Source organism: Protopterus annectens, chromosome 3.part1 (genome assembly GCF_019279795.1).
Source record: "Protopterus annectens isolate FY-2018-M chromosome 3.part1, PAN1.0, whole genome shotgun sequence".
Lineage (NCBI taxonomy): Eukaryota > Metazoa > Chordata > Ceratodontiformes > Protopteridae > Protopterus > Protopterus annectens.
The window spans coordinates 1,782,572,360-1,782,599,724 of NC_056732.1; the positions used below are offsets into that span (position 1 = coordinate 1,782,572,360).

General features: G+C 41.9%; 1 protein-coding gene across 3 annotated transcripts in view; it reads right to left on the reverse strand.

The window, feature by feature from the left end:
- Positions 1–27,365, reverse strand: part of LOC122798668 (zinc-binding protein A33-like) — a 393,343-nt gene that overhangs the window by 165,662 nt on the left and 200,316 nt on the right. For 2 of the 3 annotated variants that reach the window (XM_044067757.1, XM_044067756.1), the window contains one exon: positions 3,487–3,720. In XM_044067757.1, coding sequence (XP_043923692.1) covers positions 3,487–3,720 — 234 coding nt within the window. Of the gene's footprint in view, positions 1–3,486; positions 3,736–27,365 lie in introns of all 3 variants that reach the window. The other variant, XM_044067755.1, reaches the window with a different exon arrangement.

Genomic DNA, 27,365 nt, shown 5'->3' on the forward strand with positions numbered 1-27,365 from the left:
CAGGCTTCCCATCCATGTAAAGCAAAGTACTTCCCTAACCCAATTCAGCAATCTTGACAAGAAAACTGCAAATGTATCCCTGTGGTGACACCCATGTCTCTGCTGGAGCGAGAACACTGATGTGCTACAAAACTAAAACTTGATTATTTCCCATCTATAAAAGGGAACAAGTCGCACTTACAAATTTTGCTTGGCTAGGCTTAAAATGTCCTCCAGGCCATTAGCCTACCATCTTTTCTATTTCTATAGGGTTTCATTCTCTCAGCCTTCATTTGTTCCCAGGTCTCCCCATAAAAGGCCTGTGCATCCAGTGGACCTACCTGGTTAATAATGGGTGTGTAATGTTGATGGAATATGTCGCCCATAAAGAGAAATTTGTAAACCATATTCTATAAAATGCCAAACTTTAGGTCCCTTAAATAATGGATGGGAATGCATTAGTTTAGACACCAGGAACATGAGAGAAAGTGTTCTGTTCAAGGATTTAGCACATACTGAAAAGAGTTTCTCTTTAATGAAAAGAAGCAACCAGAAACAGTGTGCTATTGACTCTTAAAAATTGAGCACTCAGATTGAGGATGCTGAGAATATTCTCTTTATAGGTTCATAGGTAGGTACTTTCGCCACCCAAGAAAGTTATTTTCCTGCACCCCTTGTGCCGAGCTACGGAGCGACGGAGGACAGCTGGAGTTTTGAGACGGTCTGTGTATGGCATCTGTTTGAGGCTGGTAATCCTCTTAGTGAGGTATTTCTGTGGCCTTTCTAGTTGTTGTAAATGTCTTGTGAGGTACATGCCAAATGGGGTGTTGTACTCTATAATGGGTCTGATGAGGGATGAGTAGAGAGGAACAATGACCTCTTTTTTCCTGGAGGTGAACCCTTTTGTGATAAGGTGTGCCACACAGAAGAATTTCCTGACTACTGTGGCGATGTGATTATCAAAGGAGACACTACTGTCCACCTGTGTCCCAAGGTCTCTTATCACACTTTTAGTTTTTAGTAGGCTACCACCTATGTGGTAGTTCATGGCTACAGTGTTTTTCCCAAAGGGGACGACAATGCACTTCTTGGCATTGAGCTTGAGGCCATGACTTTGACACCAAGCATCAGTCTCAGTGAGGCCCCTTTGTAGAATGTCCACATCATTAGGCAATTCTATTATGACACCTAGTTTGCAGTCATCTGTGAACTTCATTAGCCAAAGACCTGCTGTATTAGCCTGGACTTCTGAACTTCTGAGAAGTAGATGCCAAACAGGAGAGGACCCAGGACTGAGCCCTGTAGTATTCCACTTGTTTCTGGTCTGAAGTTGGATTTGGAGTCGGCTACTTTCACTGTGTGGGTTCTGTCACTGAGCCAATTGGCCACTCATCTTGTGACATAGGGATTTATGCTCAGTCTAGTGAGTTTATCTTTAATTCCAGAGTGGAGGATGGTGTTGAAAGCCTTGGCAAGGTCAAGATAGGCTGTGTGCACCACCTTACCCTCATCCACAGCTCTGGTGACTGCTTCAAAGAAGTCAATCAGGTTTAGGAGACATGACCTACCTTTTACAAACCCAAACTGAGTGGGGTCCAGAATTTGGAGGTTACCTATGTCCTTGTTTATAAGCTCCAAGATGATACGTTCCATGGCCTTGCAGACCAGGCTCGTCAGGCTAATGGGGCGGTAGTTCCCGAGGTCCATGGTGGCGCCCCCTTTGTGGAGTGGGATAATCATTCCTGTGTGCCATTCAGTAGGCACAAAGCCTGAAGTGAGGCTATGGCTGAACATGGTATTTAGGTGGGGTGCCAGTTCGTTCTGTTTGTGCAAAATGCAGTCTGAGATGTTGTCAGGTCCCATGAATGCTGTGTTCTTGGCTTTGGAGAGTGCAGTCTTTACTTGTGCAGCCATGATTACAGGGGCTTTGCATTCTTCCGGTATAGTGATAGGCCTTTTGGTGGGTGAGGGGGGAATGAAGTCTGCACTGAACCTATCTGCCGGGATGTTGGCAGAATCAGTTGGTTCTGTATATCTAGTGCCATTGTGCTGTATCTCAGAGCAGATCTGAGTGTCGCCATTGAGATTCTTGACATAGCTGTAGAATTCTTTGTGGTTGCCTTTAGAATCAGTGGCAATTTTATTTTCGTAACTAGTTTTGGAGGATTTTAAGGGATCTCAGCCTCAGGAGTTCCTGCAATCAGGGGATTTTACTGTTTTTTGCAACAGCTTCTTCCTTCTGTTGTAGAGTTTGTTTATGGCAGGGGACCACCAGATTGGCTTCCTTTTTTTTGGAGGGTAGTGTCTTGTTTCTGTTGGGGACGGCACAATCCATGCACTCGTGTATGTGCTTATACAGTGCATTTGTATATGATTCAACAGTCTTATCTCTATTTTCCATCTGTATGGGTGTCGTGAAAGTTGCCACTTCTATTTTAAGAAGCATGAAGTTGGCTTTGGAGTATTTGTTTACGTTGTTTTTTTTAATGGGGGGAGGGGGCAGGATATTGATGTCTAGGGTGATTAGCTTGTGGTCGGATCTCACCAGCGAGGAATTGACCTCTGATGTGAAACATCAATTGCCCATATTGGTAATGACCAGGTCCAGGATATTGCTGCCCCTGGTGGGGGTATGGACAATCTGATCCAGGGCATTGGAATTTATGAATTCCAGAAAGCGTTGAGCAAATTTGTTAGTACACAAGAAGTTTTCCCAGTTGATGGTGGGGTAGTTGAAATCTCCCAATATTAGGGTATTGGGCTGTACCTTAATATTATCCAGTATATCGAGAAACATGGAGTGGGCATCCTAGGGCATGGAGCAGGATCCATAACAAGCTACAACCTGGATTGCAGTCTTGCCCAGTGTTAGTTGCACTTGGATAATTTTGGATGCATTATGTTGAGCAACTAGCCTGGAGGTGTGGATATCCTTAATGAATATGGACACACCTCCTCCTTTAGTGTTTCAGTCCAGGTTAGGTGGCCGAAAGGTGTGGTATGAGTTATAGCCTGTAATGCAGGGGTGCTCTCTGGAGCCTTGAACCAGGTCTCCGTCACTGCACAGATGTCTATGTTCTCCATTTTAAGGAGTGCCTAGCGTGAGTGCATTTTGAGGTTTAGACTTCTAGCACTGAGTACCATTAACCTCAGATTTTGCTTTATTCACTGTATGCATCACCTGTTGCCATACGAGTACACATCCTTTCATATATACATATGCATATTTTATATACATATGCATATTTTATATATATATATATATATATATATATATATATATATATATATACATACATACACACACACACACACACACACACACACACACATATGTCATTGTGTATATGTTATGGGTAAAGCATCCCCAGTGACTGAAGCAGTGAACAAAGATCCCATGACACAGACAATGGGTATGTGTAAGAACAGCACTACACACACACTGTCTCACTACAGAGTGAAACACCAAGTCATTTCATTATGAACAGAATGTAAACTATTTCTTACTTTGAGAAGATGTACAGAGTCTTCCTGCTGCAATGTTGATTCAATGTTGGATTTATCCTTCTGAATAGCCTTGTTCATTTCTTCAATTTTCTCTAAGTTTTCTGTCATCTTTTCCAGAATTCCTGCAGCTTCCTTCTTGAGCTGTTGGACCAGCTGTTGTTCCTTGTCCTGGAGAAACTGTCGCAGCTTGGCAAATTCTGATGTAATGTGCTGTTCCAAGTTCTGGGCTTCATTCTGGAAGACAGCAATCTGAATTTAAAACCATAACATTCATAGTACTCTGTACTAAAAAACAAACTCAGATATGACATGTCACTTTTATTTATTTATTTATTTTATTTTACATTTGTTGACCAGGCTAGTCTAGCTGGATATATGTCCATTTTCAGTAGAGGCCCGGGGAGAAAAGCTCCAAGGGTAAGATTACAAGTATAAAACAGACAAACAGTGGTAATACAAGTTTTACAAACAAAGCAACTAAGTAGGCAACAATAATTTCAACACAGCAAACCAATATAATGTATGTATAAGAAAAAAAAATGGTTAATTTTGCTGCACTTTAATCATCCTTTTACCTGCTCAGGAAATGCCATACCCAGCAGGACAGAGCTATACATGGTTATGGACAGTACAATCTATATGCTGTAAAACTACATACAGATGCACTCACACTAACACACACTAATGCATGCATGCACACGCATGCACACTAACACACATATCAATGGTGGCTCATTAAATTTCTCTTATTTCATTCTCTTAAAAAAATTTATATTTATACCCCCCTATCAGTAACCATTTGAAATGTCAGGACCTGCTAGAGTGAGTCCCAAAACATGGAGACTGAATGTCCGAAAGAACGGACTTGAACACATTAATTCTGAGAAGCCATTTATCCAAATATTCCCTTTTCTCCTAGGTATGGTGATCTTGGAATTGTACATATAAGTTTGGGGTGTGAGGGGCTTTCCCCCACATGGAGGGATGCAGGGAGGGCTTATACTCCCTGCCAAAAGAAGTTTTAACCAGAGAAGCAATTTTCAAAATTCACTCTTCTCCTATGTTTTGTTTTTTTTTTTTTTTGGCTTCTCAGCACTCAACATTTGAGTGTCAACATTTCAAAAGGGAGCCACAGCCACCCTTATGTACTAACAATACTTATTCATACAGAGAAACAACAACCAATGTCTTCAACTACCGATAGTTCGTAATTCCTAATTTGAAAAGGTAAGAAGTATTCAGAAAAGAAAAAAACTATGCTTTTACCTTACCTTGCATTACTGAGTCTTGCAATGTTGAAACAAGAAGACAGGAAGGTTGCTTATTTCTTGTGGTCAGTGTACAGGGAGGTCACGGTTTCTTGTGGTCAGTGTTTCACAGCATTTGAATGTTATACACTGCCTACTACGTTTCTAGTTTCAAGACAAGTATAAAGAGGGAGATGATACTTCCTTCCATGGTTTGCGTCTCCTGCACATGTGTGTGACCACAGGGTAGGTATATATAGAGACTGGGGTGGGAGGGCTTTACCTACATCAGGATGAATTTTCTGTTTGCTGAGCGGTGTTGGCAATGTTGATGTTTTCAGTATGTGACTTCCTGTGAGTTTAGATGGAAATTTTCAGTGACTCAAGCGTTTTCTCTACAGTGTGCTGTTAAATTGTGTAGATAAGAATTCCACATGTGCAGGTATTCATTTGTGATGTTACAAAATGACAACCTTTGGTTGTCTTTGTTGACTTATAGAAAAGCTATGGCTTAGGTAAGTCAAAGCTATGGTTTAGGTAAGTCAAAGAGAAGTTACACAGCCCCATGCATAAAGCTCTGCTGTCATGATCAATACCTGTTGTGTACCCACCTGACCAGATAACACCCACCACATCCACTGGGCTCCACCATTGCCAAAGTGAAAGCTTCTGAGTTGCAGTTCATTCAGTCCAGGTTAAGGGATGTGCACTTTTCTGAGCTTCTATATTGTCAAGTTGCTGGTATCAACATAAGAGACCACATATGCTTTGTGTATGTATGTATGTATGTACAGCATTTCAGATCAGTTAATAATTTTAAGCATATTACTATCGGTTGGTGTGTCCTCTTTAACCATTTCTTGCTGCGATTGTTTGCTTTAAATTAGGTGATTTTGTACAAGAAGCCTTTCATCTTTAAACAAAAAAAAATCTTCATTGAATTATCACTTATGACCATACCTCTCAACTGTCTAGATTTTTGCCTCAAAAGTTCGGTCTGTTCTTCAGAAAATTTGTGGTTTTCTGGCAAATCACTGGGATGATCTGAAAATGAAATCACTAAATAATGACATACATTTCAGACATCATATCCTTTAGAAAATGCATTTTAACACAAACCCTGTTATTCTAGCGACTTAAGTTTGTAAGAGCAGTAATTAAAATGTGTCCCTATTTTTGACCCTTTGTCCCCCCATTATATCAGGCTTTGTCCAGATTTCTTGGGCTAAGAGGTCGAGAGGTATGCTTATGACAGACAATCATACATTTATATAAATGAAAACAAACCATACTGACACATTGTTAGTTGCAAACATTACACATCACATATAACCTCATATACAGTCATTGTCAATCAAACATTACATAGCTCATTCAGTCCCTGCCTTCCATTACAACTCATTCCTCCTCCAAAACATTTATTATTTTTGAAAGAGTAACACTGGTTGTAATCAGTGGTCATGCTGACTACAAAGCATACCTTGATCTGGCCAAAATATTTGATACCATCCCCCATTCTGGCACAGTTAGTAAGCTAACTTGCAGTAAGATGGATAGCAAATTGGCTTAAGGATAGAACCCACATGATGCAGGTAGCAGGTCCCTCATCAGAGAGTATGAGGGTAACCAGTGATATTACAGGGCTCAATGCTGCGACCTCTTGTTTGGCATTTACATTTCTGATGTACAGACCATGAGTCTGGCTAAACAGGTTTGCAGATGTCTGCAAATTAGGAGTCATTGTCATGTCCCCATCTGACTCCCAAGCCTGTCAGCAAAAACAAATTCTTAAATATCTGATTTATTTATTTACTTATTTGACATTTGTTAACCGGGTTGGTCTGACTGGGCAAAATGCCTTTTTTCAGCAGAGACCCAAGAAGAAAAGCTCCAATTACAAAATTTATCAATAGATTAATACTTTAATTTTTGTAAGAGAACAATTGATCTTTATACAAAGGAGGTAAAAAATAGATAAAACGAATAAAAGAACATACAAGTAAATCACAGGAACATTTAACACTAAATAAGAAAGTCAATGAACAATTTGTGACATAAGAGAATTCAGCATGATAGTAATTGCAATATAAAACATTATGAGGAGTCGAAAACTAGAGGAAGAAGCTGAGGAGGAGACTGAGTGGAGGGAAGTTAGAGGTGAAGGAAGATTGACCAGAAATTTGAGATAAATACATAGCTGAGGTAGAAAAAGAAGAGGGGATGCACACAGATGATCTTAAATTAAATGTCAAAAGTGCAACATTCTTGCATTTAGTAGACTACCCCTCCCCCTGCATACAGAATAAAAAATAACTCTCTCCAAAATAAGAATGTTGTTGGAGATCTTGGAACCCATGTTAATAACTTCCACTCCTATGAGCATCATGTAACAACAGTCAAGAAAGCCTACTTAGTTCAGCTGATTGCCAAGAGAATATTATCCAGACCTAAAGAGGTCATTGTCCCCTTATATGCAGCACAGATTAGGCCAACTATTGAATACAATACCCCCTTTGGAATGTGTAGATCCATGTGTCTGTATGTACATTTAAGAAGCTATCCAAGGGCTTGCACAAGTATATAAATACTGAGCATGTGCGAGCCTGACTGCCATTTTGTAGTAAGCCATTCAGATGTAAGCATTATGTATGTAAGGTCTGTCTGTTAACCACTTCATTTATGTTTTAGGATGCTGCTATCCATCCTGATGTGTTTCTATGTACTAAAGCATCTAAAGTCCCGGAACTCCACTGAAAATGGGCACTTCTGGCTTAGCTGGACCATCCCAGTAAACAAATGCAAATAAAATAAATAAACAAACAAAATACCCCACCTGCTTGTCATCTATGTTCGAGAAGGACGAGCGACATGGTGTCAGAAGCGCATGTCTAATGGGCATGAAGTTTGAGGCGGCATGGCTAAAACGACTTAAGGCACATGTTTGGAACTTGTGGAATATAGAGGAATGAATCATAGCTAAAATGTGCATACCTTGCAAAGAAGGTCAGAAATTAATTTCAGATATTAAAACTTGCTCAGCACTATTTCTTATTCATAAAATATGAAAACAAGGCATACAGAATGTTCTAAATGATATTCGTACAAACCGATATGTATGATACTGATAAAAATATTCAAATTACTACGGAAAATGTTTGAAATAAAGTCTGAATTGCATAAAAAAAAGTAAGGGCAATTCACAAAACATGTATTTTCCAAATTAAACAAAGATATTCAAGGCATCAGAAGTGTATAAAGTGTTTGCATGTTTCTGCTGTGTTAAAGTAAGGATATTTCACTAAAGTACAACCATTACAGAGCATATTTTACAAAGTACAGTATTTTTAAGAGTTTATTGTGCATTTGAATGTTACTGCAAGCTCACAGAACTGTTTGATCATGCATAATCAAAAGGGCCATATTTTTAGTATGTTTGTGTATACTTTGTGTTTGACAGTAACATTTATCATTTACTTATTTTCATTTGTTAACCTGGTTGTGTCCGACTGAGCAAGTAACCCATTTTCAGCAGAGACCCAGGGAGAAAAGCTTCAGTGCAGTAACATAGATAATAGTCCAAGTTATTGAGAAAGTACAGTTTTGTACCTACCAAAAATGTAGATGTTCGAGGGCTATTACAGCTGCAGTAATTACATATGGGTTTTCAGCCGGCAGGCGGTCCCTCGGTCGGCCGAATTCCAAAGTCTTGGTCCGGCGTCGGTTGTTGTCGCGTACTCTTCTGACGTCAGGAAGGCTAGAGTATAAAAGACACAGCCGACGCCATCTTCTTCAGTCTTTCTTGCCCCAGATGTCAGGTGCCCCCAAAAGGAAGGCAATACATAAATTAGTGTAATACACAAAAGTAAGCAAATAAAACATAGCAGGATAACCCAGTCAGCAGGTATGAATAGTTATTCAAACCCCAAGGTCTTACCAAGAGGGGAAGGAGGGTGGGAAACCTGTACTGCAGCTGTAATAGCCCTCGAACATCTACATTTATGGTAGGTACAAAACTGTACTATGTTCATCGTGCATTACAGCTGCAGTAATTACATATGGGTAGAATCCCAAAGCTATGTAAAGGGTGGTAGGTATTATACGGAACTGGGTTGAGCTAGAATGCCCTGCAAAACTGCAGTAGCAAAGCCTGCTCTTGTTCTGGAGTATAAAGGCAGATGGTAGTGCTTTGTGAAGGTATGTACAGAACTCCAAGTGGCTGCCTCCAAGATATCTTTAGTAGGCACTCCTCTGAGGAAGGCTGTAGAGGTGGCTGTGGCCCTAGTGGAGTGTGATCTGATACCAGTAGGTACGAGCTTTCCATGATAGGAATAACAGAAGCGTATGCAGTGACCAATCCACTTGGAAATGGTCTGTTTAGTTACAGGTTTCCCTTGACCCGCCACAGCATAGGAAACTAGGAGTTGATCTGATTTTCTGAATGGTTTGGTTCTGTCCAAGTAGTAACGTAGCTGCCTATGGATATCTAAAGAATGAAGCAGCCTCTCCCCTTTGTTTTGAGGGTTAGAGTAGAAGGTAGGAAGGTGTATGGCCTGGTTTAGGGCTACCCTAGATACTACTTTAGGCATAAAGGAAGGGTTAGTACGCAGGGAAACCCTGTCCTGATGGAATATGAGGAATGGCTGCACCGCCATGAGGGCCTGTAACTCAGATACCCTACGAGCTGAAGTGATGGCCAGGAGAAAAGCTGTTTTCCAGGACAAATATTGTAATTCTGCTGAAGCAGCTGGTTCAAAGGGAGGCAATGTCAATTTTTCCAGTACATAGTTAAGGTCCCAAGCTGGCACTGGTTGTTTCCTTGGAGGCCTTATGTTCTTAGCCCCTCTGAGGAACTGTCGTAGGAGTGGGTGTGAGAATAAAGGAGGATCCATATTGAATTCTGCAGAGATTGCTGAGGCATGTATCTTGATTGAGGAAAATGAAAGTCCCTTGCTCAAAAGTTCAGTTAGGTACTGTAAAATCTGAGGCAGGTTTAATTTTCTAGGATCCTGTCCTCGTTCTTCATTCCAACAGCAAAACCGCTTCCATTTTGGAGTAAGCTTTTCTTGTAGATGGTCTTCTAGCCTCCAAAATGACATCCTGCACTTCTTTGGAGAGTAGTGCCTGATGTGAAGTTAAGGAATTTTCCATGCAGCTAGGCTGAGAGTTTTCAGCTGACTGTGTAGGGTTTTGAAATTGTTCTGCGTCAGCAGTAGAGGTGTTAGAGGCAGGGGCCACGGAGGAGTGTGTGTTAGGCTCCTCAATAGTGGGTACCAATGTTGTCTCGGCCAATCTGGAGCAATCAGTATCATCCTCGGCTTGTCTGTTCTTGCTTTCAAAAGCACCTTGGGCAGCAGAGGTAGTGGTGGGAATGGATAAACTGACCAAGTTGTCCATGTGAATGAAAGGGCGTCCACTTTCCAAGCCTTTGGGTGGAAGGTCCTTGAGCAAAACTTTTTTAATTGATGATTTTTGTGGGAGGCAAAAAGGTCCATGTCTGGCCTTCCCCACGCTTGAACAATCTCTGTAAATACGTGTGGATGTAGCTTCCATTCGTGAGGGTCTGTCATATGCCTGCTCAGAGTGTCTGCCAGTGTGTTTTCCATTCCTGGCAGGTACTGAGCCTGAAGTTCCATTTGTCTTTCCAGAGCTAGATTCCAAAGAGTCATGGTTAGTCTGCACAAGGGGTATGAATGAGTCCCTCCTTGTTTGTTTATGTACCACATTACTGTGGTGTTGTCTGTTCTTATGAGCAGTTGCCCTGGATGCAGGAATTCTCTGAACGCTGAAATTGCATTTATTACTGCCAGCATTTCTTTTTGATTGATGTGAAGGTGCTTTTCTGTTTGGGGCCATCTGCCCTGAATGCACCTGTCCTTCATGTGCGCCCCCCAGGCGTAATCTGAGGCGTCTGTGGTTATGACTTGTGTAGCTTGAGGCTTGCAGAATGGGAGGCCTTTGTTTACTTGGCATGCTTGGGCCCACCATATGAATTCCTTTTGAAGACAGGGAATTATTGGAATCTCCACTTCTAAGCTGTGACTGTGTTGAGACCATAGATTTTTTAGGTACCATTGAAGTTTCCTCATGTGCAGCTTTGCACACGGGATCAGAAGAATGCAAGATGCCGTGAATCCCAGAGCCTGCAGGATTTTCCTTGCAGTAAGCCTGGTACTTTTTGCAAGTATTTTGAAGTAATGAGATAGTTGCCCTTGTTTTTCTGTTGTTAGGTAAGCCATCTGGGTGTTTGTGTCCAAGTTGGCACCCAGGAAGGTTATTTTCTGAGAGGGTGTTAGCTTTGATTTCTCCTTGTTGATGGTGTATCCCAGAGAAAGCAGTAAGCGTGTCACATATGCCAGATGTTTGAGAAGTACGTGTTTGCTGTCCGCTTGGATCAGGCAGTCGTCCAGATAAGGGTAAATTTGTATCCCTTGAAGTCTGCAGTATGCAATCACTGATGCCAGGCACTTGGTGAATACTCTGGGCGCAGTAGATAAGCCAAAGGGCAATGCAGAGAATTGGTAGTGGTTTGAACCTGCAAGAAATCTGAGGTATCTTCTGCAACTTTGTCTGATTGGGACATGCAGGTATGCCTCCTTGAGGTCCAATGTTACCAGCCAAAACCCCTTGCCCAGCATGGGAAGGAGTTGCTGTAATGTGAGCATCTTGAATTTTGGTACTAGAAGAAATGTGTTGAGAATGGATAAGTCCAGAATGGGTCTCCAGTCGCTTCCTTTTCTTGGCACCAGAAAAAGCCTTGAATAAAAACCTTGTGCTTGTTGGTGCGTAGGTACCTTTTGTATAGCCCTCATGTTTAGGAGCTTTGCGATTTGTAGTTGTGCCTCTACCCTTTGATTTTGTGGTAGGTTTGGCATGCCTCTCATCTTTGGAAGAGTGTGAAAATGAAATTTGTAGCCTCTGTTTATTATGTCCAGAATCCATTTGTCTGTTGTGACAATATGCCAATTGTTTGCAAATAGTGCCAGTTTTCCTCCCAAAGGTGCTGCCAGTTGAATTCTGCTTGGCATGGAAATGAGGGAGTCATTGAGTCTGCTTTCTGTACTGCTGTGCACTGTCGTCACCACTTCTTGGTGTTGGTGATTGCCATTGTCTGCCTCTGTAGGACCCTTGGGGTTGTCCTCTGCCCCTTCCGCGCCTGTATCTGCCTCTTTGGGCTTTGTCAGTGGTTGGAAAGGACCAGTTTTTTGACGGTCAATTCCTGCTGAACCTTGGTGGCTGAACCTGTAAGAAAGCTTTGACAGTTTGCATAGATTTTGCTTTTTCTTCCATTTTACGTAAAATATCCTCAGCATTACCACCAAAAAGAACATCCTTATGTAACGGTGCATCCAGAATTTTTGCTTTCACCTGGTCTGGAAGATTTTGTTCCCTTAGCCATGCATGTCTGCGAATGACTGCTCCGGTGGCGGCCGATCTGCTGGAGGCCTCTAGGGCATCATAACCACATTGTAAGGTGTGCTTGCCCACTTGTTCAGCACTATGCATCATATCCTGCAACTCTTTTAAATCTGGTTGTTCAGGCTGTGACATTTTGGTTTTAATTGTGATAACAGAAATTGCTGATATTTAATCATATGAAACTGGCAGTTTAAGGCCCTCATGGCAAGGGTGGCCGAGGTGTACACCTTCTTACCCCACCTTTCTAGAGATCTAGATTCCCTTTCCGCAGGTAGTGGATTCTTGGCCGTGGAAGCCTTAATTCCTTTAGGGCCTTGAGAAATAGTTTCAGGGTCTGCATTATGGCCTTTATAGAGGAACTGATGAGAATTAGGAACTCTGTAATACCTATCCGGCTTAACTGGTGCAGGAGGCAGAGAATCAGGATTAAGACAGGCCTCCGAGTATACATCATCCAAAACCTCCAAAACAGGAGGAATAGCCAGAGGTCTATGCTGAGGTAACCAGAGGAATTCCCTAAGCCTTTTCTTGGAGTCTGAAAAGTCTTGGCCTTCCCAATGGAAGTGCTCTCTCAAGGAGTGTAAAGTTTCCCCAAAGGAAAAATCCTCAGGGGGGGATACAGAAGGAATAGACTGCTCTGCATCCGAATCCTCAAAGGGTGAATAAGATTGTTCTTCAGCATCAGAATGTTCTGATAAAATGGATTCTTGGTCAGAAGGAGGAGAATCCTCCTCTACTCTGGGTCTCTTGTCCGGAGGGGCCTGTGAGCCTCTGATAAGAGTGATCAGGTCTTCAGCCATTTTAAGCATGTGCTTCTTAGGCGTAGGCCCAGGTCTTGGGCCTTGTGAGGCAGGCCTAGAAAGTTGCTTGGCTGATTTGGCTTTTGTAAAGGCCTTGATGGAGAATGAAGATGAAGGTCTAAATACACCATGGGTGGATGTAGATCTATCCACATTGGTGGGTTCGACATGAGCAGGAGCTTCGGTTGTAGTTTGGGAAAGGGCCGAAGAACCAGCGGTCTCAGGTACAGAAGACCCCGCCGAGGGAGTGTCGTCGGTAGTCAGGGACTGCAAAGGCGTCTCACTGAGAACCGCCCACGTGGAGCTTGTTTGGCGTGGTGTCGGTGGAGACCGCAGTTCTCGACTGACGGTCCTTTTCTTTGCGTTTTCTGGACATAGCGGTAGTCGGAGTATCCGACGACATTTTATAATTAAACGCTTTGCCAAAATAGTGTTGGGCGAACTCCGCCCGGCTGATAGTGCGTTTATTGAAGGTAGCACAAAAGCGGCAGCCCGAGACGTCGTGGTCTGGGCCCAAACAAGGTATGCAAAGGGAATGGAAATCCTTATGCGGTATTTGCTTCCCACAAGAAATACAATTATTAACTTTTTCTGACATCGGTCTGAGGCAAGAAAAATTCCAACGGGTACTTAGCTTTAATGAAGACTTCGGTTCCAAATTTTTTTGTAAATCAGGAGCTGGCCGACCGGCACTTGCGAACTGCTTCTGCTTCGGGCACCGCGCGGCAAAAAAGACTGAAGAAGATGGCGTCGGCTGTGTCTTTTATACTCTAGCCTTCCTGACGTCAGAAGAGTACGCGACAACAACAGACGCCGGACCAAGACTTTGGAATTCGGCCGACCGAGGGACCGCCTGCCGGCTGAAAACCCATATGTAATTACTGCAGCTGTAATGCACGATGAACATCAAGAATATTAAAATATGCAAATTTAACAAAATACATTATAAAGAAAAAATAAACTGCAATCGTGTACAAATACATTACAAGGAAAATAGAATGTAATCATTTGCACCAGTATTAGAACAATGTAATTTGTAACAAGGGGGTTGGGAGGGTGGCCTAATGGTTAAGGTGTTTGCCTTACAAGCACAACGAGCAGGGTTTGAGTCTCATAAAGGATAATTGGCTAGGCTTAAAATGGCTCACAAGGGCAGTTAGCTTAGTACTAATCTATGAATCTATAATTAACATACCTAAGAGCAATTAGTGAAAAAAAAGTATATAGTATAAAGTAGTGCAGTAATAAGCAGATTTTAAGATAGTTTGAAAAAGGAAAAATGAGAAAAAAGCAAGAGTACAAGCACTGGCTATTAAAGGTGCTGTGAGAAAGGAGTTGAGAAATAACAGGAGAGGGAAACTAGCCAGGAGCATTGTAGGGGCACAGCCAGTTGGTACAGAGAGAATCTTTTAGGCTTTTTTTTAAATGCGGGCATGTTGGATTTTGGATGCGTTTAGGAAGAGTATTCCAGTCCTTGGCTATCTTATAGGAGTAGAGGGCATCACCATGATAGCTGTGAGACTGGGTGACTTGTAACATGAGGCTGTCAGAAGACCTAAGGGACCTGCAGTTAGAGTTAGGTTGGATGAAGCTTGAGAGTGCAGGACAGTTACTGGGACTGTGTATGAGTTTGTGGGCAAAGGACAGTTAGTTTAGTGTTAACAGGTTGGGAAGTTCTAGCTAGTTGAGTTGTTGAATGCAGCAATGATGAGCTTTATGGGACTGACTGGCTGCGAACGTAGCTAATTTTAATGTCAACCTTACATAGGTTGGTGAAGATATGAGAGCAGTAGAGGAGGGTAGATAGTAGGTGAGATTTGGCTGTATTCTGGCTTCACATGAAAGGAATGGTTTGGCCCTATAGATTGCTCCTTTTCTGTGGATTTTCTTAATTGTTACGGAGATGTGTATATCATATTTTAGTCTGTCATCTATAGTAACTCCTAGGAGTTTGGTCTGATTAGTAGGTTCAATTTTTGTACCATTAGAGGAGTGAATAGAGAGGGGTACTGAGCTGAGCTTGGATGCTTTGTTTGTGAAAATCATTAACTTGGTTTTGTTTGGGTTTAGGATGAGTTGATGATTGGAGAGGTATTTTTCAATGTCCTAGAAAGATTTTTGCATGTTGAGTTGAAGTTCTTGGGGGGAAGGGGCTGAGCAGATGAAAGAGGAGTCATCTGCATATTGGATGACAGTGTCTAGTTGGGTGGTGGAATTTAGGTTGTTGGTAAATATGATGGAGGAGGGTCCTAGTATGGATCCTTGGGGTATCCCAATGGATACTGGTAGTACTGGTGAGAGGTTGTTCTCCCATTTTGTGGCCTGTTGTTGGTTAAACAAATAGCTGTGGAACCATGTTAAGGTTGATGAGTTAATATTATAATTTGCAAGTTTACTGAGTAGTAGTTGATGGGATGTAATGTCAAAGGTTTTTGACATATCCAGGCAAGTTGCTGAGACTAGCTGTCCTTCATTTTTGAGGTGATGAATAGTATTAATAAAGGATATTAGTGCTGCATTTGTACTATGTTTAGGTCTGAAGCCGTGCTGAGAGTTGGATAGTAGGTTGTTAAGAGGTGAGGTTGGTGTATACATTTTTTTGGGGATTTTGGCTATGGGACAGAGTATGGCAGTGGGATGGTAGTTTGAAATATCTGTAGAGGTGCCACCCTTATGACGGGGTATGATGTGAGAAATTTTCCAGAGGTGAGGCACATACTGTTCTGGGATAGAGCAATTGATCATGATAGATATGGGGTAAGCAACATATACTTACTACAATTCTAAAAATTCCCTTAAAACCTACTTTAAAAGGGAGGAGTATTAGATATTAAATATTAAATATTAATTATTAAATATTGAATAGATTTTTAGTAGATGTTTTTAACAATTCATATATATTTTTAACAAAGTTTATTATTGTATATTATTGTATATTGTATCTTAATTAATTCACATGCATGATATATGTTTTAAAAATATACATTGCTTTTAGAATTGTAGTAAGTATATGTATATGTAGTTTATTTAAACAGTATTTTAAGTTATTTAAGGTACTTGAAATTTGAATATTCCTTTAAAAATTGAGGTTAAGCTAATTGATTTATTGTTTTATTGTCTAATTAAATGTAATAAGGAGGTGCTTATACATACATATATATATATACATATACATATATATATATATATACGAGCTTTGTGAATGGATTCATTATGGTTTGAAAAAGCTACATAGCGAAAGCGCTTACCACTTTACTTGAGTGAATAAAAGCTACTGTTTACTACGCAATTGGATTTATTGGAAGGAACTGTTTGAAAGAATTTGTGGTCTGAAAAGACATTTGAGTGAATACTAGAAGAATTTCTTAGTGCTTTTTAGAACTTTTAAGGGCTTCTTTTTGGCTTGTGTATTGTGCTTTATCAGAAGGACTTTGCCTGATATGGTTCGTACGTACGCCTGGGTGGATCCTGCACAGTTGGTTTACTAACATTACTATCTTTAAACATAATTGCCACACCTCATTTGTATATTCTGTTTTGTCTTATAATATTGTAACCATTTGTTGTAATTTCAGAGTCTTGGTTGTGGGGCTTTAACCAGGTTTCAGTTATGACAGCTATGTCTGGGAAGTAGGTGTCTGAGGTGGCATGGAATACAGTGATCTTATTTAAAAAGCTTCTGAGATTGAAATTGGTTATAAGTAGATCTGACTCAATGGTTATAGGTAGGGAGTTGTATTGTGTTGTAACAGGGTGATTTTGGTTAGTAGTAGAAGTGGAGCTTGGGCAGTATTGTTGACTAGGATGGAGGTTACAGTTGGGATGGATATCAGACTAGAGTGTGATGTGTGTTAAGGAGTGCATTACAAGGGTTTTTAGTTTGGATATTAGTCAGTTACTGGACAGTGTTTGAGCAAGAGTACATTTTCACACAGGCTGTATTTTCTGATTAAATGCCTTGTATGGTCATCTTTTTCTGCTTAATTTAGCTGAGTCAGAAGCTATTGAAAGGGAACATCCATTTGTATATGCACCTGTTATCTATACCAAGGAGCAGGAAAACCATCATATTGTTGTATGGATCAAGTCAAGGGAGGATCCTGAGTGCTTAAAATGTAAATTTAGAGAAATGTGTAACCGTAAGATAAATGTTACAATGGAAAGGCACTTATTTTACACAAGGGCTCAAAAGCCTGGTGAAACTTTTGCAGCATATATAACTGCCTTGAGAAATAAGGCTAAAATGTGCAGATTTGATGACTTAAAGGATGAGTTGATAAAGGACAGACTTGTGTGTGGTATTAAAGATGATGGTAAGATGATGGTGTGAGAAAGATTTTGCTTTGTGACAGTAATTTAATTTTAAATAAGGCTAGTGAGATTTGTCAGATATACGAGCTCAGAGAAAACAGCTCTAGAAGGCACAGTAAAGCTCATGTTGATAGTATGCAGCACGTGGTTAAAAGAAACAGGGCCAAGCACATGGCAGCAAGTGTAGTCCCTGCAGCACTCACTGGTAAACCCCAGAACTTTTTAGCATGTTGCAGACTTCGCACATTCTCAGTGAAGCAGAAGTGCGAGTCAGCAAACTCAAAGCAGGTGCCCCAACCTAGTTTTATTACCAACGGTCATAATTGTGGTGGAAACCATGAATCTAAAATGGAGAAATGTTTAGCGTTTGGTCAACAATGCCACAAATGCAATAAATGGAATAATTTCAAAAGGTTTTCTAAATCATAATGTCCACATTCTTTTATTAAGAAGGAACATTTTAAGAAATGAGTTGCTCAATTAGAGAGCTGCAACCCTACTCTTTATGTTGATGGTGTGTCAGTGCTTCATGAAACAGTTAATGCAGTAGATTTAAGGGCAAAGAATGAAGTATTTTGTACTGTTCGGTTAAATGGCAAACCCATACAGCTCAAGGTTGACAAAGATTCCAAGTGCAATGTTATGTCAGCAGAAACATTTGCTAGAGTGTGTAATGGTGAAAGGCTTGATTTGGCAACATGTGCAAATCTTGTTGCTTATGGAGGTGAAGAAATTCAAACTGAAGGCTCAGTTGTGCTTTCAAGTTACTCTGCTGGAAGAAACTATGACTTATTATTTTATGAGGTCTAAAGTAATGTCCAGTCATTACTGGGGTGATGATGAGATTGCAAAAGTATAATTTCAATTTTATCTACAAGAAAGGCAAACTTTTTCTTCTTGCTGATACATTATCTAGATCACCCAGAACCACCACAGAACAGCATGAGAATGAGAACCTTGACTTTGAAGTCATGGAAGCGAGGAAATTTTTCTTCCTCATGTCTTGATAATGAGAGATCACATAGCCACAGATCCAGTTTTACAAAGGCTAAACCATTTTATCAATCAAGAAAGGCTGTCAAAGCAATCTAGTTCACCTCAAGAAGTGCAACCTTATTTTTCCATACAGAGATGAGATTTTGTCTGAGAATGGTATCATAATGAAAGGTCCAGAAGCAATTGTTCCAAAGTCCTTGCAACAACAGTACATTACTATCTTGCATCATGGCCACCCAGGAACCAATTCTATCAAAAGAAGGTTGAGAGGACTAGTACTTTCGCCTTCTATGGCACAAGACATTGAGAGAGCACTTTTATCTTGTTCAGTGTGTAACAGTACTAAGCTACATCAACAGAAGGAACTACTTCACCTTAACCAGATTCCAGAAAGTACAGTTTTTTACCTACCATAAATGTAGATGTTCGAGTGCTAATACAGCTGCAGTAATCACAGATGGGTTTTCAGTCGTCAGGCGGTCCCTCGGTCGGCCGAATTCCAAAGTCTTGGTCCGGCGTCGGTTGTTGTCACTTACTCTTCTGACGTCAGGAAGGCCAGAGTATATAAGACACAGCCGATGCCATGTTCTTCAGTCTTTCTTGCCCCAGATGTCAGGTGCCCCCAAAAGGAAGGCAATACATAAATAAAGCTAATCCACAAATGCAAGCAAATAAAACATAGCAGGATCACCCAGTCAGGAGGTATGAAGAGGTTCTTAGGCCCCATGGCCTTACCAAGAGGGGAAGGAGGGAGGGAAACCTGTACTGCAGCTGTATTAGCACTCGAACATCTACATTTATGGTAGGTACAAAACTGTACTATGTTCATCGTGCATACAGCTGCAGTAATCACAGATGGGTAGAGTCCCAAAGCTATGCATAGGGTGGTAGGTACTATGAGGAACTGGGTTGAGCCAGAATGCCCTGCAAAACAGCAGTTCTGGAATATAAGGGCAGATGGTAGTGTTTTGTGAAGGTATGTACAGAACTCCAAGTGGCTGCCTCCAAGATATCCTTAGTAGGCACACCTCTGAGGAAGGCTGTAGAGGTGGCTGTGGCCCTGGTGGAGTGAGATCTGATACCAGTAGGGACAGGTTTCCCATGATAGGAGTAACAAAAACGTATGCAGTGGCCAATCTACTTGGAAATGGTCTGTTTGGTAACTGGTTTCCCTGGAGCCCCTACGGCATAGGACACAAAAAGTTGGTCTGATTTCCTGAAGGACTTTGTTCTGTTCAAATAGTAATGTAGCTGCCTATGGATGTCTAAAGAGTGAAGCAGCCTTTCCCCTTTGTTTTGAGGGTTAGGATAAAAGGTAGGAAGGTGTATGGCTTGGTTTAAGGCTACCCTAGATACCACTTTAGGCATAAAAGATGGGTTGGTGCGAGGGAAACCCTGTCCTGATGGAAGATGAGGAAGGGCTGCACCGCCATGAGGGCCTGTAGTTCAGAAACCCTACGAGCTGAAGTGATGGCCAGAAGGAAAGCTGTTTTCCAGGACAAATATTGTAGATTTGTTGAGGCAGCAGGTTCAAAGGGAGGCAATGTTAATTTTTCTAGTATGTAATTAAGGTCCCAGGCTGGTATTGGTTGTTTCCTTGGAGGTCTTATATTCTTAGCCCCTCTGAGGAACTGCCGTAAGAGTGGGTGTGAGAATAAAGGAGGATCCGTGTTGAATTCTGCAGAAATGGCTGAGGAGTGTATTTTGATTGAAGAAAATGAAAGTCCACTGCTCAGTAGTTCAGCTAGGTACTGTAAAACCTGAGGTAAGTTCAATTTTCTAGGGTCTTGTCCTCTTTTCTCATTCCAACAGCAAAACCGCTTCCATTTTGCGGAGTAAGCTTTTCTAGTAGATGGTCTTCTGGCCTCCAAAATGACATCCTGCACCTCCTTGGAGAGTAGAGTTTGATGTGGTGTTAAGGAATTTTCCATGCAGCGAGGTTGAGTGTTTTGAGCTGGCTGTGAAGGGTTTTGTAGTTGTTCTGCGTCAGCAGAAGAGGTATTAGAGGCAGGGACCAGGGAGGAGTATGTGTTAGGCTCCTCAGGAGTGGATACCAGTGTTGCCTTGGCCAGTCTGGAGCAATCAGTATCATCCTCGGTTTGTCTGTTCTTGCTTTCAAAAGCACCTTGGGCAGAAGAGGCAGAGGTGGGAATGCATAAACTGTCCATGTTGTCCAACTGAATGAAAGGGCGTCCACTTTCCAGGCCTTTGGATGGAAGGTCCTTGAACAAAACCTTTCCAATTGATGGTTTCTGTGGGAGGCAAAAAGATCTATATCTGGCCTCCCCCACGCTTGGACTATCTCCGTAAACACCTGTGGATGTAGCTTCCATTCGTGTGGATCTGTCATATTTCTGCTCAGAGTGTCTGCCAGTGTGTTTTCCATCCCTGGCAAGTACTGTGCTTGAAGTTCGATTTGTCTTTCCAGAGCCAAGTTCCAAAGAGTCATGGCTAGTCTGCACAAGGGGTATGAGTGAGTTCCTCTTTGTTTGTTTATGTACCACATTACTGTGGTGTTGTCTGTTCTTATGAGCAATTGTCCTGGATGCAGGAAGTCCTTGAACGCTGTAATTGCATTTATTACTGCCAGCATTTCTTTTTGATTGATGTGAAGGTGCTTTTCCTTTTGGGACCATCTGCCCTGAATGCACCTGTCCTTCATGTCGCCCCAGGCGTAATCTGAGGCGTCTGTGGTTATGACTTGTTTTGCTTGAGGCTTGCAGAATGGAAGGCCTGTGTTTACTTGACATGCTTGGGCCCACCATAGGAATTCCTTTTGTAGACAGGGAATTATTGGAATAATTGCTTCCAAGCTGTGACTGTGTTGGGACCATAGATTTTTTAGGTACCATTGAAGTTTCCTCATATGCAGCTTTGCACACGGGATTAGAAGAATGCAAGATGCCATGAATCCCAGAGCCTGCAGGATTTTCCTTGCAGTAAGCCTGATACTTTTTGCTAGTATGTTGAAGTACTGAGATAATTGCCATTGTTTTTCTGGCGTAAGGTATGCCATCTGGGTGTTTGTGTCCAAGCTGGCACCCAGGAAGGTTATTTTCTGAGAAGGCGTTAGCTTTGATTTCTCCTTGTTGATGGTGTATCCCAGAGAAAGCAGCAACCGTATCACATATGCCAGATGTTCCAGTAGTATATGTTTGCTGTCCGCTTGGATCAGGCAGTCGTCCAGATAAGGGTAAATTTGTATCCCTTGAAGTCTGCAATAGGCAATCACTGATGCCAGGCACTTGGTGAATACTCTGGGCGCAGTAGATAAGCCAAAGGGCAATGCCGAGAATTGATAGTGGATTGAACCTGCAAGAAATCTGAGGTATCTTCTGCAGCTTTGTCTGATTGGGACATGCAGGTATGCCTCCTTGAGGTCCAATGTTACCAGCCAAAACTCCTTGCCCAGCATGGGAAGAAGTTGCTGTAATGTGAGCATCTTGAATTTTGGTGCAGTAGAAATGTGTTTAGGATGGATAAGTCCAGAATGGGTCTCCAGTCGGTTCCTTTTCTTGGTACCAGGAAAAGTCTTGAATAAAAACCTTGACCTTGTTGGTGCGTAGGTACCTTTTGTATAGCCCTCATGTTTAGGAGCATTGAAATTTGCAGTTGTGCCTCTACCCTTTGATTTTGTGGTAGGTTTGGCATGCCTCTCATTTTTGGAAGAGTGTGAAATTGAAATTTGTAGCCTCTGTTTATAATGTTCAGTATCCATTTGTCTGTTGTGACAATATGCCAATTGCTTGCAAATAATGCTAGTTTCCCTCCCAAAGGTGCTGCCAGCTGGGACTTGCTTGGCATGGAAATGAGTGAGTCATTGAGTTTGCTTCCTGTATTGTTGAGCACTGTCTTCACCACCTCTTGGTGCTGGAGATTGCCATTGTCTGCCTCTGTATGACCCTTGTGATTGACCTCTGCCCCTTCCGCGTCTGTATCTGCCTCTTTGGGGCTTGTCAGTGGCTGGAAAGGACCAGTTTTTTGATGGCCAATTCCTGCTAAATCGTGGTGGCTGGACCTGTAAGAAAGCTTTGACAGTTTGCATAGATTTGGATTTCTCTTCCATTTTTCGTAATATATCCTCAGCATTAGTACCAAAAAGAACATCCTTTTGTAAAGGTGCATCAAGAAGTTTTGCTTTCACATGATCAGGCAGATTTTGTTCCCTAAGCCAGGCATGTCTGCGAATGACTGATCCTGTAGCAGCCGCTCTACTGGAGGCCTCTAGAGCATCATAACCACATTGTAAAGTGTGTTTACCCACTTGTTCTGCACTATGCATCATATCCTGTAACTCTTTTAAATCTGGTTGTTCAAGTTGAGACATTTTGTTTTTTAATTGTGATAACAGGAACTGTTGATATTTAATCATATGAAACTGGCAGTTTAAGGCCCTCATGGCTAGGGTGGCCGAGGTATAAACCTTCTTACCCCACCTTTCTAGAGATCTAGATTCCCTTTCTGCAGGAAGTGGATTCTTGGCAGTGGAGGCCTTTATTCCCTTAGGGCCTTGTGAAATGGTTTCAGGGTCAGCATTATGGCCTTTGTAGAGAAATTGGTGAGAACTGGGTACTCTGTAATATCTATCAGGCTTAACTGGTGCAGGAGGCAGGGAATCAGGATTAAAACAAGCCTCCGAATAGACATCATCCAGTACCTCCAAAACAGGGGGAATAGCCAGAGGTCTGTGCTGAGGTAACCAAAGAAATTCCCTAAGTCTTTTCTTGGAGTCTGAAAAATCTTGGCCTTCCCAATGGAAGTGTTCCCTCAAGGTGTGCAAGGTTTCCCCAAAAGAAAAATCCTCAGGGGGGGATACAGAAGGAATAGACTGCTCTGCATCCGAATCCTCAAAAGGGGAATAAGAGTGTTCCTCAGCATCAGAATGCTCTGATAAAATGGATCCCTGATCAGAAGAGGGGGATTCTTCCTCCACTTTGGGTCTCTTGTCAGGAGGGGGCTGAGAACCTCTGATAAGAGTTATTAGATCCTCAGCCATTTTAAGCATCTGTTTCTTAGGCATGGGTCCAGGGGATGGGCCTTGAGCAGCAGGCCTAGTGTGATGCCTGGCTGCTTTGGATTTAGTAAAGGCCTTAATAGAAAAGGAGGATGAAGGCCTAAATACACCATGGGTGGATGTAGATCTGTCCACATTAGTAGGCTCGACATAAGCTGGGGCTTCGGTTGTAGTCTGGGAAAGGGCCGATGACCCAGCGGTCTCGGGTACAGAAGACACCGCCAAGGAGTGTCGGTAGTCAGGGACTGCAAAGGCGTCTCACTGAGAACCGGACCACGTGGAGCCTGTTTCAGGCGTGTGTCGGTGGAGACCGCGGGCCTCGCATGTTGGTCCTTTTCCTTGCGTTTTTGGATAAACGGTAGTCGGAGTGTCCGGCGACATTTTATAGTCAAAAGCTTTACCAAAAAGTGTTGGGCGAACTCCGTCCGGCTTAATAGTGCGTTTATTGAAGGTAGCGCAAAAGCGCCAGCCCGAGACGCCGTGGTCTGGGCCCAAACAAGGTATGCAAAGGCAATGGAAATCCTTATGCGGTATTTGCTTCCCACAAGAAATATAATTATTAACTTTTTCTGACATCGGTCTGAGGCAAGAAAAGATTCCCCAACGGGGTACTTAGCTTTAATGAAGACTTCGGTTCCAAATATTTTCGTAATTCAGGAGCTGGCCGACCGGCACTTGCGAACTGCTTCTGCCGGCACCGCGGCAAAAAGACTGAAGAACATGGCGTCGGCTGTGTCTTATATACTCTGGCCTTCCTGACGTCAGAAGAGTAAGCGACAACAACCGACGCCGGACCAAGACTTTGGAATTCGGCCGACCGAGGGACCGCCTGATGGCTGAAAACCCATCTGTGATTACTGCAGCTGTATGCACGATGAACATCTACCTTGGTCAGCAGTAGCCACCAACATTTTCGAGTGTAATGGTCAACGTTATTTGGTGTTAGTAGACTCTTATTCCAATTGGTTCGATATTGACTTATTTCTTAACATAGCATCCAGTACTGTCATTACTAAGATGAAGCGTAATTTTGCTGTACATGGTAGTCTGTACAAAGTTATTCTGACAATGGCACTTAGTTTACAACCCAATAGTTCAAAAGATTTGCTGAAGAATGGGACTTTACAAATGTCAAAAGTAGTCCTGAGTACCCGCAGTCAAATGGTTTGGCAGAACATGCAGTTCAAAGTGCAAAACAGTTACTTGAGAAGTCAAAACAAGATAATTGTGACATTTTCCTGAATCTCTTGAATCTCAGAAATGTTCCTCATGATAAAACATCTTGGTTCACTTGCTCCAAGACTTCTGTCAAGACGAACCAGCACCACAGTACCAATCAGTAGTCAATTTTTGGTTCCATGTGTCAAAAGCAACAGAGCAGTGAAAACCAATCTGTTGAAGAAGTGTTTAACCCAGAAGTTCAACAATGATAAGACCAGTAAACTACTTAATCCATTACGAGAAAGAGAAGTGGTGAGGATGCAAACATCCAAAGGTTATGATCGGACTGGTGTCATGAAGAATATTGGTCCAGAGCCAAGATCATACATTATGGAATCAATCACAAGTAGCAGTCTTTAGCTAGAATTGAAAACATTTGAATCTGGTGTCCGAGCCTATACCACAGCACATACCCTGTGTGAGAGACTTTCCATCTCAGAGCGAGTTGTCCAGTGTTCCAATTCCGGATGAAGTTCTGGAGGATATTCCCATTCCTGTGATGAATCCAGAAGTTCCTGATAAAAGATGTGCACTGCAGATTGTCCCTGTTGCTAAATTTGGTCCAGAATGTTATGTTACAAGATATGGTTGCATCTCTAAACCCTGTAACAGATGTCTTTTGTTTCTAATGTCTCCAGTAATGTATGTCTAACTCTAATATTGTTTTTAGAAAGGACAATCTTTTTAAGAGGGATGATGCACTTTTAAGAAGCTATCCAAGAACTTGCACAAGTGTATAAATACTGTGCACATGAAAGTCTGACTACTCTACACAGTTTTATGCCTGTTTAAACCACAAATATATCTGCATGGAGTTTGAAATAAGTCTACTGTAAAAATAATGGTTAGAGACTAAGGGACATCTGATACTACCCTCCACTTTGTTTTATCACATTTTACCCAGTCTAATACAGAAAAATAAGCTAGTGACTTTGAATCAGCTGATTTTTTAAACCAAAGTGACACTATTTCATACTATTTAGACTGTTTTACTTCTTAAATACAGGCTGCATTTAATAACACTACCATTGTGCTTTGAAATGCGTTAACTACTGGGTTGCTCTGACTGTTACGGCCATGTTCTATGATTATTGCTACTCTGCTGTATAGAAAATAAATATTCTTAACAGTGTTATATTCTACTGACTGAAGGACCTGCTACTTATCACATATACTAACTTATGTAGCTATCATCAGGTTCTGTCCCCCTCTATCTGCTAGACCCCTGAAAGGCTTGAATGCTAGGACACCTCCTCTGATGAAATCTAACTGGAAACTTTCCTGCACTGTTCCTCAACTCTGAAAAGATCTGCCAAGGTTAATATTACCTTATCATGTCTGTATGTACTATATTGTTTAGCCATACCAGGTCTACAGCACTACCAGTGATCTCTCAAAGCTCCACAATCAACCCTAAAATACTAAACTGGGTTACTTCTATATCTATCTCTAAGGATTTCTTAGTGAACATATCTTAAGTTTCTAAGCAGCCCTAAAACTACAAAAATAGCAGACACTTGGCAGAAGAAAGCGTACTGTGTGAAAAGGCTGCAAAAAGTGATTACTAACAGTATACTATGTAAACATGGTATACTGAAGGCAAAAACAAGGATAAGAAAGTATTTAAAAAAAGCCTCATTGTACTTATATCCTTATACAGGTCCTACAGATCTTGTGGTCAGGTTAAGCCTTGCTGTGGTCAGGCTTGCTCCGCTGTCAGCTCTGCCCCCAAATCCCATCCACCCCTACTAGTCCTAAATTTATAGCTCTAAAACTACACCCCCTCTTTGTAGAACCAATCAACAACTCTCCAGGCATTATCAGGACCCTCCCATCCTACTTATTCTAATTATCCCTCTACTCAAGTTGGGCAAAAATCAAAGCTAATATCTAGGCAATACCTCTGTTATTGGCCGTGAAACCTTTCAAAGTAATGCTATTACACTGCCTAATACCCTTGATAATTCCATATCTTCTCACCACCTACAAAAATCGGTCCTACCTAGGCTACCACTACCCAAGAAGCCAAAAGTACAGTTTTGTACCTACCATAAATGTAGATGTCCGAACTGGATAGCATCTGCAGTCATAACAACTGGGTTGTCCTGTCGTCAGGCAGCCCTTCAGTTGGCCGGATTCCAAAGTCCGGGTCCGGCTTTGGCTGATGTCGCACTTCACCCGACGTCATCTCTGCTGGTCTTCGGGTATAAAGGCATCAGCCGACACCATTTTCTTCAGTGTTTCTTGCCCCAGATGCCAGTTGCCCTCCCTGGAAGGCTAAATTTTGGATAAATGCCAATGTTTGCAAAAGGATAGAAGGCAAACTCAAAAAATAAGCATGTATGTACATATATACAAACAAATACACCATAAGAGACTCCCCCACCAGCTAGCTATTAGGAGGGTAAATACCCTAGGAGTACCACAGAGGGGAAGGAGGGAGGGTAATCCTGACTGCAGATGCTATCCAGTTCGGACATCTACATTTATGGTAGGTACAAAACTGTACTATGTCCTTCATGGATGCATCTGCAGTCATAACAACTGGGCAGAATACCATAGCCAACTAAGGGGGGAGGAAAAAATAGATTATGGTGTGGTTAGGATCCCTTGCAGTACAGCAGTGGCAAACCCTGCTCGGGATCTGGAGTACAAAGGTAAATTATAATGCTTGGCAAATGTATGCACGGAGGTCCAAGTAGCCGCCTCAATAATGTCCTTGGTTGCCACTCCTCGTAAGAAGGCTGTGGTAGTGGCTGTTGCCCTTGTAGAATGAGGTCTTATGTTCTGTGGAATTGGTTTTCCATGGAAGGAGTAACAGAATCGTATGCAATTTCCTATCCATTTGGAGATTGTCTGTTTGGAAATAGCTTT